This window comes from Carlito syrichta, unplaced genomic scaffold (genome assembly GCF_000164805.1).
Source record: "Carlito syrichta isolate Samal-C Ts95f unplaced genomic scaffold, Tarsius_syrichta-2.0.1 Scaffold311553, whole genome shotgun sequence".
In the NCBI taxonomy this organism is placed as follows: domain Eukaryota; kingdom Metazoa; phylum Chordata; class Mammalia; order Primates; family Tarsiidae; genus Carlito; species Carlito syrichta.
Window position 1 is genome coordinate 179,185 of NW_007255649.1, and position 16,187 is coordinate 195,371.

The 16,187-nt window shown below is 49.4% G+C and overlaps 1 protein-coding gene across 2 annotated transcripts in view; it reads right to left on the bottom strand.

The window, feature by feature from the left end:
- The window catches only part of PI4KA (phosphatidylinositol 4-kinase alpha), a 141,258-nt gene that overhangs the window by 12,886 nt on the left and 112,185 nt on the right, over positions 1 to 16,187 (bottom strand). For both annotated transcript variants that reach the window (XM_008068808.2, XM_008068809.2), the window contains 13 exons: positions 15,041 to 15,133; positions 13,236 to 13,392; positions 12,851 to 12,978; positions 9,794 to 9,952; positions 9,392 to 9,543; positions 7,014 to 7,121; positions 6,280 to 6,407; positions 5,022 to 5,141; positions 4,767 to 4,846; positions 4,453 to 4,646; positions 3,246 to 3,336; positions 2,710 to 2,877; positions 1,998 to 2,051 (listed from right to left, as the gene is read on the bottom strand). In XM_008068808.2, the coding sequence (XP_008066999.1) occupies positions 1,998 to 2,051; positions 2,710 to 2,877; positions 3,246 to 3,336; positions 4,453 to 4,646; positions 4,767 to 4,846; positions 5,022 to 5,141; positions 6,280 to 6,407; positions 7,014 to 7,121; positions 9,392 to 9,543; positions 9,794 to 9,952; positions 12,851 to 12,978; positions 13,236 to 13,392; positions 15,041 to 15,133 (1,632 nt within the window). The remainder of the gene's footprint in view (positions 1 to 1,997; positions 2,052 to 2,709; positions 2,878 to 3,245; positions 3,337 to 4,452; positions 4,647 to 4,766; positions 4,847 to 5,021; positions 5,142 to 6,279; positions 6,408 to 7,013; positions 7,122 to 9,391; positions 9,544 to 9,793; positions 9,953 to 12,850; positions 12,979 to 13,235; positions 13,393 to 15,040; positions 15,134 to 16,187) is intronic.

A 16,187-nucleotide genomic window follows, 5' to 3' on the forward strand; every position in this document is an offset into this window, starting at 1 on the left:
AAAAGAAAAACTCACTGGTTACCTTTGGATAATGCTAAGAAATTAACTCATTATTTTGATTTAAAACTAGAAGATAAATGAATAAAGGAAACAAACAAATAAGGAATCTTTTTCAAAGCAACTTATATAAAATACCAGCCAAGGCTGGGGTGCAGTGACTCACACCTGTAATCCTAGCACTTTGGGAGGCCGAGGCAGGAGGATTGCTTGAGCCCAGGAGTTTGAGATCAGCTTGAGCAACATAGCAAGACCTTGTCTCTACAAAAAATAAAAAAATTAGCCAGGCATGGTGGCACACACCTGTAGTTTCAGCTACTTGGGAGGCTAAGGTGGAAGGATCACCAAAGCCCAGGGGTGGAGGCTGTGGTGAGCTATGATCATGCCACTGAATTCTAATTCTAGCCTGGGGAACAAAGTGAGACCCTGACTCAAAAAACAAATATACATATACCAGCCAAACAAAAGAAACTGCAGCCCACCTATATCTTCCCATGCTAATCATGCCTACCACCTATGCCTTTACATGCTAAATGCAGCCACTCAAGTCTCTGTGTGCTCAATGCAACCCACTGAGCATAAGGCCGGGACATGTGGCCATTCTCAGCTGGCCACCACCGAGAGTTCACATGGAGACCCAGGGCACTGGCCACTCTCCCCTCCTCGGAATCTGGCTTTTCTGCTCAGCCCGTATGGAAGCAGTGAGTCAAACAATGAAGGAAGAACATGGGAGGGAGTGGAGGGGAAAGGGAAATGGGTCCTGGAAAGAAGGTGCCTCACCATAAGTATTGGCTCTGATACTGAGGCCCCAGCTTGGTGAATATGGCTTTACCTGGTACCACCATCCAGAGCTGAAGAGTTTGGTCCTACCTAGTTAGGACAGTGAATGGTTCCACAGGGCTCAGTCTTTCAGAAGAGGTTGGCTGCTGTTCTAAAAGCACTTTGGTCTATGGACTCTAGATAAGACAGTGTCAATTTGCAGGGAAGAAGCCAGTCCCCAGCACTTCCAGTCACAGTGCTCACTGGCAGCCCACAGGTGTGCCTGGGCAGTGAGGGCTCAGCCAGGACACAAGTAGTCTGGTGCTCAGGAAAGCTGGGGAAATGAGGCTGGGTTGGGGGAGAGGGAAAACACATATAGGGTGTGGTGGGTGGATGGGCACGAGGTCCCAGGGAGTGCTGCCCTGGACCATGGGTAGTATGGGCTCCTGGCTGTGGTCATTCCCATGGGTGTATTCTGTGCCATGCTCTGTTCTCAGTACTTTATGTGCATGTATACTGTTACAGGTTGAATTGTGTACCCTCAAAGTTATATGTCAAAGTACCTCAGAATGCAACTGTATTTGGAGATAGAGTCTTTAAGTAGGTAACTAAGGTAAAATGAAGTCATTAGGACACAGATGGGTTACACATTGGGATACAGAACACAGGACAACCACGTGAGGACACAGGGAGAAACTATTAACAGTTCAAGGAGTGAGGCCCGAGAAGGAACCGAGTCTACTCACACCTTGATCTTAAGACTTCTGGCCTCCAGAATGGGGAGAAATGAATTTCTGCTGTTTAGGCCTCCCAGTCTGTACAACTTTGTTATGGCAGTTGCAGCAGACTAATACATACATCACCTCATCCAATCCTTCTTGTGACTGCCCACTGAAGATAGCAGGACTCAGGGAGCTGAGGTTACCTGCTGACATCCCTTCATATATGAAAGGGAGCCCAGGGCAGGCTGCCCACCCTGCCTGGCAACAGCCCCAGAAGCCACTCACTCTGCTGAGTGTGCCTGGGCCTCAGTGTGGCAGCGGGTGAACGGGGCCTCCTTCCCCTGTCATGGCACTGGTGACTGAGGGACAACCATGAGGGTGCAACAGGGAGCACAGGGACTGCAATCATGGCTGGGTGGTCCTGCAGAACCTGAGAAAGCTGGGGACAGGCTAGGCATGAGGTTGGGCAGCATGGCTCTGGGAGGAGGAAGAGGGCTGCTGGTGTGGGTGCGACCTTACCTTGTCATACCTGAGGGCCTGCACGATCTGGGGGATGTAGAAGAGGATGGCGTCCTGTGGAGGAGGAGAGTCAGCCATGACTTCTGAGGGTAGAGCCACCAACCCCGATGACGACGATGCTCTGGGGCCCTGCCCCTGCTTGCACTTTGCCCACAGCACATGCATTGCATTCCTAGGCTATCACAGCAGGGCTGAGAACTGAGGAAAGCCCAGAGGGCAGCAAATGACTGATGGCTTGAAACACATGACTAGTGAAAAGAGGCAACAGGAGCAAGGCTCTTGGCCCTACAAGGGAAGGGAGGGCCTGCCTTGGAGAAATGGGCTGCTATGTCTGACTACAACGTTTCATAGACTGTCCCCTCACCCATCATCATGGCATCTCATGGACTCCCCATGGGTTTACAAGGCACAGCTGCACTACCATGAGGAGTCTGCTCAGAAGCAGCTAGAGTCTAGCTGACAAGCTGTTTCCATAACAACATGAACACCTAATTAAAGTTAAAAAAAAAACACACCTGAACTAGAACTGTATCTTCTATGAATACTTAAACAAAAATAGGGAATGAAAACATGTTCATGAGGCTTGTATCTAAGATGGACCAATCTGTAACTAGAGACCTTTCAGGCTGATGACTGAGTCTGTCTTTCACCTTTCCATGTAACCACTCTGACAATCCCACCTGAGGCTGGCTCAGCAGGACCCTGGGCTTACCGGGGGGAAGGACCGCAGAACTTTCACCCCATATTGTGCCGTGAGAGGGTGTGGTGGGTACATGCTGGAGAAGTAGGAGAGGCCTGTGGGTGGGTCTGTAGGCGCCCAGCATAGTACATGGCTGAGCTCTGGAGCATCGGCGTCGATGGTGTGCCAGGTGACCAGAAACTGGGGAGAAGGTGGGAGATGGTGTGGCTTGGGCATTCCCAGGCACTCTGGAAATACCTGGCCCACAGCCCACACCACAGGATGGCCATGAAAGGCAACATTTATAAGGCATTTGTAACGATATGGAAAATGCTTCTGACGTATAAACAGCATAATTGCAATTAGGTTGGAGAATATTAATTTTTTTCCTACAGTAAACATAATAAATGTTATGCAGCAGGAGTGGAAAACAGAGGAAATCAGGAAATCATTAGTACCACTGAGGTTGCCAGGTTGCTGTTTGTCTAGTTTCTAGCTTCAGGCATTTTTGGATGCAGTTGTGTTTTTGTGCAGTTTGAACCCAGGCCCTGGTGTGTGGGCTACACTACCTTGATAGCTTCAGGCACATCACTAACGGCTCCTGGGTCCAAGCGAACCAGGCGGGTAACTTCATTCCCGATGGCTTCTGTGTTCTTAAACCTACGGAGCACAGAGGGTATGGGTGGGGTGGCTTCACCAGCAGGCATGTGCTCTCTCATCATCCAGAAGGAGGGAAGCCGGAGGCAAATGCTAAACTGGAGGGTTCAGATTAATCCCAAGTGACAAGTGACATCTAAGTCTCTCTGCTACTAATGTATTGGTAAGTCTGAATAAAAGTTGTTTTTTTTTTTTAAGCTATGAGGAAATGCCATAACTTTCTTGAACAGGAATTATCCTAGACTCACTGTTCAAAGGGCCCCCCTTCACAGTCCTTGCCTTAGAACAAACACCCAGCCTTTTATTCCTTCTCCTACTGTGCCCTGCCCTGACCACAGCCACCCATCCAGTGAGTTGGCATCTCAGTCCAGTCTGGAGGCCACAAAGCACCTCACCTGTGAGAGGGAAGCCTCACATTTTCAGGTGCTACTGCCTGGGGCTAATGCAAGGCAGACCTTCTGTGAACACTGTGTTTTGAAGCAACACAGTGTCAGTCTATGGTCCTGATCCAGAGGATCAAACTATGACCAGAGAGAGGAGCAGTAAGTAGGTGGTCACGGTGAAGAAACATCTGTCCTGACACCCATGAGAGGCTGGTCTGCTGGTATTGCTATACAGGGATTCTCCAGTCCCTCTCACCTACCATCAGTCTAAAGTTTTGTCTTTGTAAGAGCTACCACAGAGAGTTGACAGGACTCAGCTGCTGGCACAGTGTGTGCCTTCTCCAAACAGCCTACTGCTGAACGAAGATGTCTGAGAACAAACCCAAATTCTCCCCAAGCCTATTTCTGCAGCCTGCCTCCTGGGGCTGAGGGCTTCCATGTGCTTCCTATCCTCCACGAAGTAGGCTGCAGCCCTGAATTCACCCTGATGTTATCCTCCTTGGGTCAAGCTTCTGCGGCACCCCAGGTAAGAGACTGACAAGATCAGGAGAGTTGATGTGTAACTTCCACACAGAAGGGCTAGGGAGGAGGACGGTCCTGCCAGACTACTTCCTGATCGTCCTTGGGAGGGGCTGCACCGTGCTCTTCAGCACTGATGACCCAAGCTGGCAGGCTCTGCACTGGACCCCAACAGGTGCCCTGAGAGGACCTTAGGCTGAGGTGCCCAGGAGCCCACCTGGCAGGAAGTTGCACGGCCAGGTAGGGAGAGATGCTCCAGGCGAGGTTTACATTGTCCTTCCACTGCTTCTCGCTCAGGCTGATATACTTTGATCGCCAGTTGGCCACGCTGTTCTCTCCGGCCTGGTCCAGCTCCAGCTCTGGGGCTGACAGTGGGTTGTACCACGTGATAAGACGCTCGATCTCGGTGGCCTGGTGAGACCAGACATAACTCTTGATGCACATTCTGTGAGTACCCACCTGTAGCCTCTGCCTAGGGTGCTGTACAGGCAAGTATAGGAGGCGGGCAATGGCTGCACCCATGGGTCTTACCAGAAGAGACAGTAGTAGTGTCCTGCGCTTCATGTAGTACTTGTGCAGCTGGGAGCCCCGGTTGGTTTTCTTAGACATGCCTGAGGAGGAAAGACAAAGCACAGGTGCAGTCCTCAGATATCTCTTGCCTGCCCTGAGTTTCTAGAACCAGCGGAAGTTGTCTTTTAGTGTTCTGTTCAGCTATCTGAATAAGAGTCCACCAGAGCAAGATGGCAATTCAGAGGTGATGAACACAGAAGCAAGCCTCTCACTGACCTGACTTCTTGGAGATGGTTGACATGCCACTGGACAGGGGGTAAGTGTTGATCCAGCCTTGTGTGGCTTGTTGCCGAGAGCCAACAGTTATGTCCAGGTTACTCCGGGTGTCTTGGTTATCTGAGGGCAAACACATCATTGTTTCTAGAGTTGAGGTGGCTCAAGAAAAGGCATCACAAAAAGTGAACTGAGTTTTCAACAGAGAAAAAGCAATGAGTGGTGGAGGAGGCAGGTTCTGGAGAACTGCAATCGATCTGAGGAACACACCCATCTGGATGGTAAGTTTTCAAAACAACCAAGAAGTTCTTTATTTTTTTAACCATTCTAGATGGAAAGTTTAAAAAAAAATTATTATAATCCACCTAGCCTTTAAGCTAGAATAAAACAAACTAACATAATTTTCTTTATAAATTATGGCAGTCATTTATCACAGCATCGTATTGTGCTTTAGTAACTTGGGGACCCGTGGGGGCAGACTGTAAGGGCTATTTGCCCTGTTCTAAGTGGAGCCAGAAAGCTGACTTAGAAAATCACCATGTCTTCTTTTTTTCTTTTCTTCTCCTGCTATTTGGCTTGTCAGCCATGGGTCTGCCTAAAGAAAGCCCTCTCCTCATCTCTGTTTGTGGCTGGTTATCAGTTATGTGCTCAGAGAAATGAGGACACAGTTTCACAGTGGAGGTTTGCTGCTTGTTTACATGGCAGTGTTTTCCTCAGGTGTTCTCCCTCCCTGGAATGCTCTGTCCTGGTCCACCCTGAGCTTCTATTCAGCCTTTAAGACTCAGCTCGGATGTCTTCTCTTCCTGAAAACCATTTCCTCAGCTCTGCCTGGGTCGAGTACCTGTCCTCGAGAGGTGCTCCCATGGGGCCCTCAAGTTGAAATTACCTGTCCATTTGACTGTGTCCTACCACATGACAATGGACATGCCCTAGCCATCTTGGCACACCAGCCTTAGCCCAATATAGGGCCATCAAACACTCAGTGGGGCCCTGTGAACTAGCTGGTGGCAATGTAGGGAGAAGTGACAGTGAGTGGTGTTTGCTCAGAGGTCAACTGTGCTCATTCATGCTTCTTAGCTTAGACCAAAAGAGAAGCAGAGTCAGGCAGGTGCTGGCTTCGAATGGCTGTACAGCATGGCTGAGGCCGGGGCTTGGGAGTCCTAACAGCTCTTCCTCCCGGGCTCTTTCAGGGTTGGTCATGGGGCACTCATATGACTCTCACCTACCACCAGTGAGCTGCACTGCTGAGGGCAGCCCTTACCTGGGGGAACAAGCTGGCTGGCGGTCAGGTACTTCTTATCTGAGAACATGGCCGTCCAAAATTTAATCATTATGCTTATGTCTTCACGCAGCCTCTTCTCTCCTTGAGTAGGGAACTTTGGTGGACAGCTTCAAACAACCACAAGAGGATAAGAGTTTAGCATCTGACAAGCAAAGCAGTGAGAGGCAATGTAAAGGGATTCTTAATGACAAGAAGTCAGCCTGGAGGCATAGCAACGGTGATCTCATTGATTTGCAACGGTGGTCTTAGAGCACTCTCATGCCCACCTCCCCTACTGTCCTCAGTGACTTCCACAGCTTTCTGCTAATGCGTGCTTGTGGGCAGATCATGACAACTGAGCTGTCCACACACAGCAACAAAACTTGCATTGGCAAAGACCCAGGCAGTAGTGCTTGCAATTCTTCATGCAACAACTCTTGACATTAAAAGGAAAGTTAAATGGCATGCATTTGATATCTTAAATAAGTTGAACTGAAGGAGAATCTGCCCATTCCTCATTAAGAGCTAGCTCTCAGTACACATGGACACACGGCACAAGGCTGGGTGTTCAAATCCAGGGGGCCAGGGGACTGAATGAGACTGGTGAGCATAGTCAGTCAACCACATACTCCTGTGAGTCCTGTGAGTGACTTCCTGAAGGGTCTGGGACCACAGAGCACTAGGTGGGGCAGGGCTGTCTCTGGACGCTGCACAGCACACCTGGGGAAGAGTACCTGAAGTAGTCAAAGGCAGTGGAGTAGATCTTTTCGCGAAGCACATTGCGGATGGTTGCATTTGGAACCACATCGGCGTGCAGGAGGGACAGCCCCAGGGTCAGCAGTCTGAAAGAGAGCCCCCAGGATGGAGTCAGAGTGGGAACCCTGGCCAATGGGTGAACTCGTGAGAAGCCCCAGTCATGTCTCCAGAAGGAGGCAGAGCTTGGACTGGGCCATCAGCCAGGGATCACCTATCACAGATTTCTTCTATCCAAAGTATCTCAGGAAACACACACATATTTTTTGAGATGGGATCTCACTATATCACTCAGGCTGGTCTTGAACTTCTGGCCTCAAGTGATCATCCTACCTCAGCCTCCTGAGTAGCTAGGACTATAAGCATGCACTACCACATATGATAAATTGAAAAAACATTTTTTTAGAGATAGGGTCTTGTTATGTTGCCCAGGTTGATCTCAAACTCTTGACCTCAAGTGATCTTCCTTCCTCAGTCTGAGTTGCTGGGATCATAGCGTGAGCCACCATGCCTAGCAGGAAAGATTTTCTTTAAATCTTTACTTTTGTTGGGAGAAAAGTGAATAATTTGTGTGTTGATCTGTCTGAACTGTAAACTTTAGTCTTATAAACTACACACAACTCTCTGAGGTATAGTCAGTCACCTGTAGGTGTGATGAAATTAGAACATTTAAGTTACATAAAAAAGAAATTTACCAAGCACCTGGTTTCTGCTAGACCAGGCCCTGAGCAAGGTGTATGGGAGAATGGGGGAGGCTCTGCTCCTGCTCCCTGGATCCAGGAGCCATGATCCAGGGTGGGTGGGAGGGAGATCAGCAGCTCCAGTGGTAGGTGAGAGACAGAGATATCTATAGAATTAAAAACTCACATTAGGCTGGGCTCAGTGGCTCAGCCTATAATTTCAGCACTTTGGGAGGCCAAGGCGAGTGGACTGCCTGAGTCCACGTGTTCAATTCACCTGGGCAACTTGGTGAGACCTCATCTCTACAATACATAAAAAATTAGCCAGACGTGGTGGTGCATGCCTGTAGTTCCAGCTACTTAGAAGGCTGAGGCGGAAGGATGGCTGGATCCAGGTCAATGCTGGGGTGGCCCTGAGTGTGCCACTGCACTCCAGCCTGGGCGATGGAGTGAGACTCCAACTCAAAAAAACAAAAAACAAAAAACCCATGTTAAATCCCACAACAGAGAGATTCGGCTCCAACAATGGTGCCTCTCCTAGAGGAACAGACCACAGCTGTTGATAGAGGTCTAAAAAGGCATAGTAGTGAGAAAGGCCCTGAAGAAGCAGTTTCTGGTTTGGCAAAATCAGACTGATGCGGGCTCAGAGGAAAGTGACTGTAGGAACTCAGGTTAGGGGACTGGGGTACCGAGGGCAGAGTAGATAGTCAGGCTGGGCCCAGCTTAGTGCAAGAGGAGAGAGCATAATAAGGCCACACCACAGACGACCTTCCACATCAGCCAGAGGCACAGGTACCATCCTGTACGTCCATACCTGAGTCATGGGGATGGCCAGTAGCAGGGAGTAGGGTCACAGTTCGGCAGCTGGCTGGCCCAAGTGAGAGTAGCAAGGGAGAAAGAGATTGCGCACAGGAAAGGAAGTGACCGAGGCCAGACACATTACAGAGAGAACCCAAAATATCTGGGCTTGCCTACATATGAGGGCAGAGGATAGGAAGCCGACCCAGAGAACAGAGAGAAGGCATGAGGAGGGCAGGCTGCAGGAGATGCACTGCCTCCACGTGCATTTGTGATGCCTGCCAACCTTCTAGGTCAGAGCTGCTCAATGAGTGTCTGCAGACAGCAATGTAGCCTGTCTTGTAAGCTTGGGGCCAAGAAGGTGTGCTTGCACATCTCTCTGGCAACCATATATAGCTGTGATGGCCTAGTCAGGATTTTTTTCTGGTAACTTACTCCTGTTGCATTTTTTTAAAAGTATAGGCTCATGACATACAGAAAATTAAGAAAAAAGAGAACTGGTCCTTCTCCATGGCTGGTTTGAGAAGCACAGCCCGGGGGTAGCCAGCGAGCTTCTAGGACAGTGGAGTGGTAGATGGAACAGGTATAGGGGCGAGGGCCTCCACTATGCCCGGGGTTTGTGGAGGTGCGGTGGGGACTGGGCTCCATAGGCCCTGCACAGAGAACAGCAGAGGTCAGGTCCCAAGGAAGAGTCAGACTAGAGGAGTTAGGGTGCAGGGGATGCTTTAACCAGCTCAGTACAAGTTTACACCTCAATATGATTAGAAAGATGTATGAAATTTGCTCCATTCTCTACAGAAGCACAGTATAAATACCTCACATGCCCTATGACACACCATGCACACCCAGGGACCCTAGTGCCCCAAGGAGGAGAGCCTCACTTGAAGCGGGGCCCGATGGCTGCCACGTGCCGGTTCATGCTCCCCTTGGCCCCACCAATGTTCAGGGACATGGAGCGCTGCAGCAGACTGGAGAAGATCTCCACTTGGTCGGAGCTACAGTACTTGGCAATCTCAAACCGCTGCACCAGGAACTGGGAGAGAAGAAAAACATGCTGTGGGGATGGAGCTGGGCTAGCCCAAACCTAGGGCCAGTGAGGCTGCAGAACAGGGGCTCTGGGTTGACTGGAGGGGCCTGAGGAGAGGCTGGAACAGTCACCTCCCACCCCTCAGCTCAGGCAGTCTGAAAACCTGAGCTCCCAGGGCTCAGGTCCACCCTACCCCCGGAGAAGCCCTGGCCCTCTAGGTGGAGTGGGTGAAGCACCACAGAGCCTTGGCACATACATCAATCCAGATGTAGTGGGGGGTTACTTCGGGGGGACAAGGTCTGGGCTGACTCGCTTCTGATGCAGCCAGGGGATCTGCTTCCTTTATCTCAGCAGAAAACAGGCCAAACTTCTGCTCCACCGTCATGTGCCAGGCCCCTGCCATCTCCCGCATGAACTGCAGATATAGAACAAATGTTAGTTCCTCTATGAGGCACAAAAAAAGAATTACTGCCTGTTTTCTTTCCCTACTTATGAAAGGAATATATGCTCACTGAATCAAACTTAGAGACTGAGGAAAATATGAAGAGAAAAATAACGATCGCCTACAGTCCCACTTCATGGGATCCCCCATGTCAATGTTTGGTGTTTTTCCTAATGGTCTGCAGTGTGGGCGTTACAGGGTGTGAGATGGCAGCACTTGGGATGTGCCTGATGTAGTGAGTCCTCCAGAGGCACCACTAGGTGACACTAACCAACAATCTTAAAAGTTTCTGTGGTTATGAGGGTGGGATCGCCTGCTTGAGCTGCAGGGCTGGCAAGGGCAGGACAGCGTTCTGGTTCCAAAGCCTGGCTAGTCCCTTTTACCCTGCACAGACCTTACATGATGCCTTCACTCTGCTAGCTGGATGGAACAGCTCAGGGAGCCAAGGGTATCCTGCAGCTGCCATGGGCCAGGCCCAGGAGCCTGGGGTCAGGCTGCTCTCGTGGCCTAGCCAAGTTCAGCTGGGCCCCCTTTCATGAGGAGGCATGAAGGGCACCCAGGTTCAGGTTAGTGCCTGGGAGACACTTGGGTGCTCAAAAGAGTAAGGTATGCAGCTCATACTTGGAAAGCACCCACAATTTCTAGGTGTTTTTATATGGATATCAGGAAGCATACCTGGTGTCTGGCCAGAGAGGGTTTCTGTCCCTCTGTGGGCTCAATAATGCTAGTTCCTGCAAGGGCTCCAAACCCCTGTGCAAAGGTGGCAATGTGGCCCAGTGAGTGGGACAGACACCTAGCTCCCTCCACAGTGACTACCCTTTCCCTGCTTCCTTGTGAGTTGGCTTAAGGCAGCCATATGGCTCTCAGTCAGGCTCCTTGATGCTGGGGTGGCCGTGGTTCTCATCAGCACTAATGAGCTGGGGAAGTCAAATGGGCAAGGCTCTGGGAATGCCAGGATGGGCTTTGTAAAGTCAGCACAACTGGCCCTCGTCTTACGCACTCTGCCCTTGCTTTCCTTCCTGCCGGGAGGCACAGAGGCCATCTAGAGGCCATGAGGGTGGAGACAAAGGCTACACATGCCCAGGAAGCTGCATGGAGATGGAAGCCCAGGGTGCTGACGAGCTGCTCTGTCTGCTGCTTCTTCTGAGATGCCCACAGGACAAGGAGGGACTCCTGGGGAACACAGCACTGCTTTCTGTTTCCTGTGGCCAGAAGTCTTATGAGAGCAGATAAGGGAGGGAAATAGCAGGGAAAGGTGGGAACTCCAGCACTGACAGAGCCGTGGCAAAGTAATACTCCCATCCATTTGTTCAACAACCATGTCCTGGTGGCTGCCTCTGTGCTAGGATCTCATAGAACCTACACTCACTCATGACTGAAGCCAAACATGACCACATGGTCTATGGTGGGGGCCACAAACACCAAGAAATAAGTCACAGATGAGCACGATGGCTCACACCTACAATCCCAGCACTTTAGGAGACCGAGGCAGGAGGCTCGCTTGAACCCCAGGAGTTTGAGAACACCCTGGGCAACATAATGAGACCTTGTCTCTACAAAAAAATAAAAATAGAAAAGTTAGCCAGGCACAGAGGTACGTGCCTGTCATCCCATCTACTTGGAAGGCTGAGGTGGAGGGACTGCCTGAGCCCAAGAGGTTGAGGCTGTGGTGAGCTGTGATCACACTACTGCACTCCAGCCTGGGCAACAGAGTGAGAATCCACCTCAAAAACAAAAAAAGTTAATTTCCAATCAAGGATAAAGTACTGTATTTTACTGTTACATCTTGTAAGTCTTTTGATTCTAGGACAATCCCTTCTCTTCTTGTTGCCATGGCATTTTTTTTGAGACAGGGTTTTGCTATGTTGCCAAGGCTGGTCTCGAACTCCTGGGCTCAAGCGATCCTTCTGCCTTGGCCTCCAGAGTAGCTGGAATTACAGACAAACACTACCATGCTCATCTCCAGCTTAGTTCTATAGAGAAAGGGTCCAGGTACCAATGGCTGAGCTCAGGGCCCCATTTGCCTTCCTCTTCTGAGACACTGGGGTGCCTGTCCTTCCCTGATTAGATAATCTGCCACAGAAACCCACTAGACTGAAATGTTTCCACAGAACTCTGAATGGTATGACTGACACAAACTCCATGTGGTTGTGAAATACCAGGCAAATGTGAGGTGTTACTATGATTGCCCCCACCACTTGCCTTGAACATTTTAATTCCATCTTTGGAAATATTTAAATTCCTCTGAGAAAATAAGAAAACCAAACAACCCTTTGACCATTTATCTCAATTGATCATAAGAAACAGAAAAATAAAACTATATGTCATATTACCTGTTACCTTGAGAATTAACAGAATTTTTGAAAAATAAAATTTTTTCTTAGATGTTCATCCAATCAGCCTAATTGTTCTTATGTTCTTGCATGTTCACCTGATCAGCTGAAAAGTAAGTATAAACTTCCTTCCCCACAGGTTCCCTGCTGTAGCAACTCCAGGAATATGGATACAGGCAAAGGAAGTTGATTCCAAAGTTAGTAGGTCAAAAAAAAGTCCTTGTGGACAAACAACTGCTCCATATCAACTGGTGTGTGGACAGCATCTTCCAATTTCATCAGAGAAATGGCTCCCCCTACCGAATTCATGAAAAAACAACAGCTTCTAGGCACCACTGGGACACTGCTAATAGAGATTCTATTCTCATGATTATCAGGCATTTTTGAAAAATAACACAACCTATAAGGAGACTAAACCTTGAGAGCAGGAGGGGATTGCCCGGGGTCTCCGTGCTGGCTGGTGCTAGCACCAAGGAAGCCTCTTTGCATTTCTTTTTTCTGTCCTGCTATCAGAACCGACCCGAGATCAGGGTCCTACCGGCACTTCCACGCCGTTCTTGCCAGCTAGCAGCCACTCCCAGCAGGCCAAGGCTGTCTCCATGCCGTGTTCGTTGAACATCCGGAGGGGACCCCAACACAGATGATGGAGGAGCTGTGGGTCACAATCTGGAACCGAACACACATTGTTCAGAGGCCTCCAATGCTGGCTGACCCCAAACACAGCTTCCCCAGGTCAACAAGAGAAGTACTGGCTGGGGTCAACCAACGGCCTTTTATGTACTTTCTTCCCATGAGAGACACCACACAGGTCGCTACTGGAGGAGCTCCAGTTCCTTCTCAGCCAGGACTCCTACTGACTAAGGATCATTAAGGTGAACATTCACTTAGATGAACCCAGAACTCATGGTGCTTCTGTACATTACCTTTGCTGCTGATGAGCATTGCAGTGAGCTTGAACATGGCCTGCGTGTAGTGCTGAGGATGGCTTCGGTCTAGAGCTGAATTCAGATCCTGGACCATCATTTTGTTCAGATCAGACATGTGGCCTGTGGCGCCTGAAAATCGAATCATTCCATACACCTGCAAGAACACACTCATCAGTTGCCACACCCACATTCCAGGCAATTTGAGAACCAGGCAGCCACCAGACCATACTCATAGCAGGACTGATGGATGCCTTCTTGTCCCAAACCAGGGCTCACGTGTGCAGAGAGACAGGCTCATTTCAATAATGCTACCACTGCTAACACCTATTTTCTAAAATAACTAGAAAATTTATTGGTGTTGCCACCATTACAGATGTTCCTTGAGGGTAGGGACCTATTTCTCATCTTTGTCTCCATCACAGAGCCCAGGGTTGAACCCATGGCAGGACTGCTGGATAAATAAATAAATTTCCTTCAGACTCATTAATGACTCACGATCAGGCTCATTGTTTTTTATTTTTGAGTCAGAGTCTCACTTTGTTGCCCAGGTTGGAGTGCAATGGCACAATCATGGCTCACTGTAGCCTCAACCTCCTGGGCTCAGGTGATCCTTCTGCCTCAGCCTCCTGAGTAGCTGGTACTATAGGCAAGAAATAACTTTTTTTTTTTTTTTTAGTTGGAGTCTCACTCTGTTGCCCAGGCTGGAGTGCAGTGGCATGCTTACGGCTACCACAGCCTCAACCTGCTGGGCTCAGATGATCCTTCCACTTCAGCCTTCCAAGTAGCTGGAACAACAGGCACACTCCACCACACCTGACTACTTTTTTGATTTTTTATTGTAGAGATGAGGTCTCGCCAAGTTGTCCAGGCTGGTCTCAAACCCCAAGGCTTAGGCAGTTCTCTCACCTTGACCTCCCAAAGTGCTGGGCTTATAGGCGTGAGACACTGCACCCAGCCAGATATAAATTTTTACCCCAAGAAAGTGCTTTCCTATTTAATTGTAAAGGAGATCTGACACCTTCCAAAAAATAAAACTACTCCCCAAAGACAGACTCCCAACCATCACTGGGGAATTCAAAACAATGTGAAACAGACTGTCAGAGTGATTCCCAGTGATCAAAAGTGTGGGTCACTGCTGCTGAGCAGAGCATAGGTCCCACCTGCTGAGGATCACAGAAAAGAGCAGTCACTGGAACAAGCAGGTGGCAAAATGCTAGGGAGGAGGTGAGCCCCCTACTCAGACCAGGCCACTGATGGGCTTCCAGAGCTGCTAGGGACATTAGAAATGGTATGTACTAGTTCCTGAGTTTACGGATGAGGAAGCCCAGAGAGGCAAAGCAGCTGGCCAGGCTAGTGTGGTGAGTGAAAGCCCTCAATGTGGAGCCAGAAGATCTGGCTCCCAACCCTGCTCTGCTTGTGGTGGCTTTGGCAGGTTATTTACTCTCAGGAGCCTCAGTTTCTTTATCTGTAAAACTGAAATAATAATACGTATATCTCACCAAGTGCCTAGGATAATGCATGGCACTTAATGAATATTTGTTGCCACTTAGAAAAAGTCAAAAAATTAAAATGCTTCAGCGTTGCCAGAGTGTACATGAAGTCACCCTCTTGTAGAGGTGGTAACTATCACAAATGCTCCAAAATGTGCCAACAAATTCCAGGGCCCCAAGTCCCTCAGGTTCACCTAAAATGCATGAATTTCACACCATACAAACCCTTCGTTTGTTTCCCCCTGGGAAGGAACCAACTGGCATCAAAAGAGGACATTTTGAAGGACCTCAGACACAGGGCAAGAGAAGTACCTCGCCTGCATAGCGGTTGCGCAAATTCAGGGATGCCATGAAGTTGGAGTAATCTTTCTTCACGCAGGCTGGGCGCTCGGTCAGCTGAGTTGCCTATAAACAAGTAACAATTACTTCAGATGTCCCAACATAATCCTTTCCTAACATTTACCATGGCTAAACCTAAGTCCTATTAAGAAGTCAAGGTCAAGCTGAGTGCGGTGGCTCAAGCCTGTAATCCCAGCACTTTGGGAGGCCGAGGCGAGAGGACTGCCTCAGCTCAGGGGTTCGAGACCAGCCTGGGCACTTGGTGAGACCTCATCTCTACAGTAAATAAAAAAATAAGCCAGGAGTGGTAGCATGCACCTGTAGTTCCAGCTACTTAGAAGACTGAGGTGGAAGGATCGCCTGAGCCTAGCAGGCCCAGGCTGTCGTAGCTGTGAGTGTACCACTGCACTCCAATCTGGGTGACAGAGTGACACTCCAACTCAAAAAGAAAAAAGAAGCCGGGCTCGGTAGCTCAGCCTGTAATCCCAGCACTTTGGGAGGCTAAGGTGAGTGGATTGCCTGAGCCCGCGGTTTCGAGACCCACCTGGGCAACTTGGAAAGATCTCATCTCTACAATAAATCAAAAATTAGCCAGGCGTGGTAGTGTGCGCCTGTAGTTCTAGCTACTTGGAAGGTTGAGGCAGAAGGATTGCCGGAGCCCAATAAGTCGAGGCTGCGGTGGCCGGGAGTGGCCAATGCACTCACTGCACTCCAGTCTGGGTGACAGAGTAAGACTCCAACTCAGAAAAAAGAAATCAAGGTCACGGTATTGAAATCTTTGGGATTAAAAAAAACCTAAAGAGGCCTGGTGTGGTGGCGTATGCCTGTAATCCCAGCACTTTAGGAGGCCAAGGCAGGAGAACTACTTGAGCCCAGGTGTCTAAGACCAGCCTGGGCAACATAATGAGATCTTATCTCTAAACAAATTAGCTGGGCATAATAGTGCCCCTGTAGTTCCAGCTACCTGGAAGGCTGGGGTGGAAGGACTGCTTGAGCCCAGGAGTTCGAGGCTGCAGTGAGCAGTGATCATGCCACTGCACTCCAGTCTGGGCAGAGGAGGCCCCAATTCAAAAAAATAAAAACAAAGAAAAAAGAGCCAACTTCAGGTCTAGGAGTAACA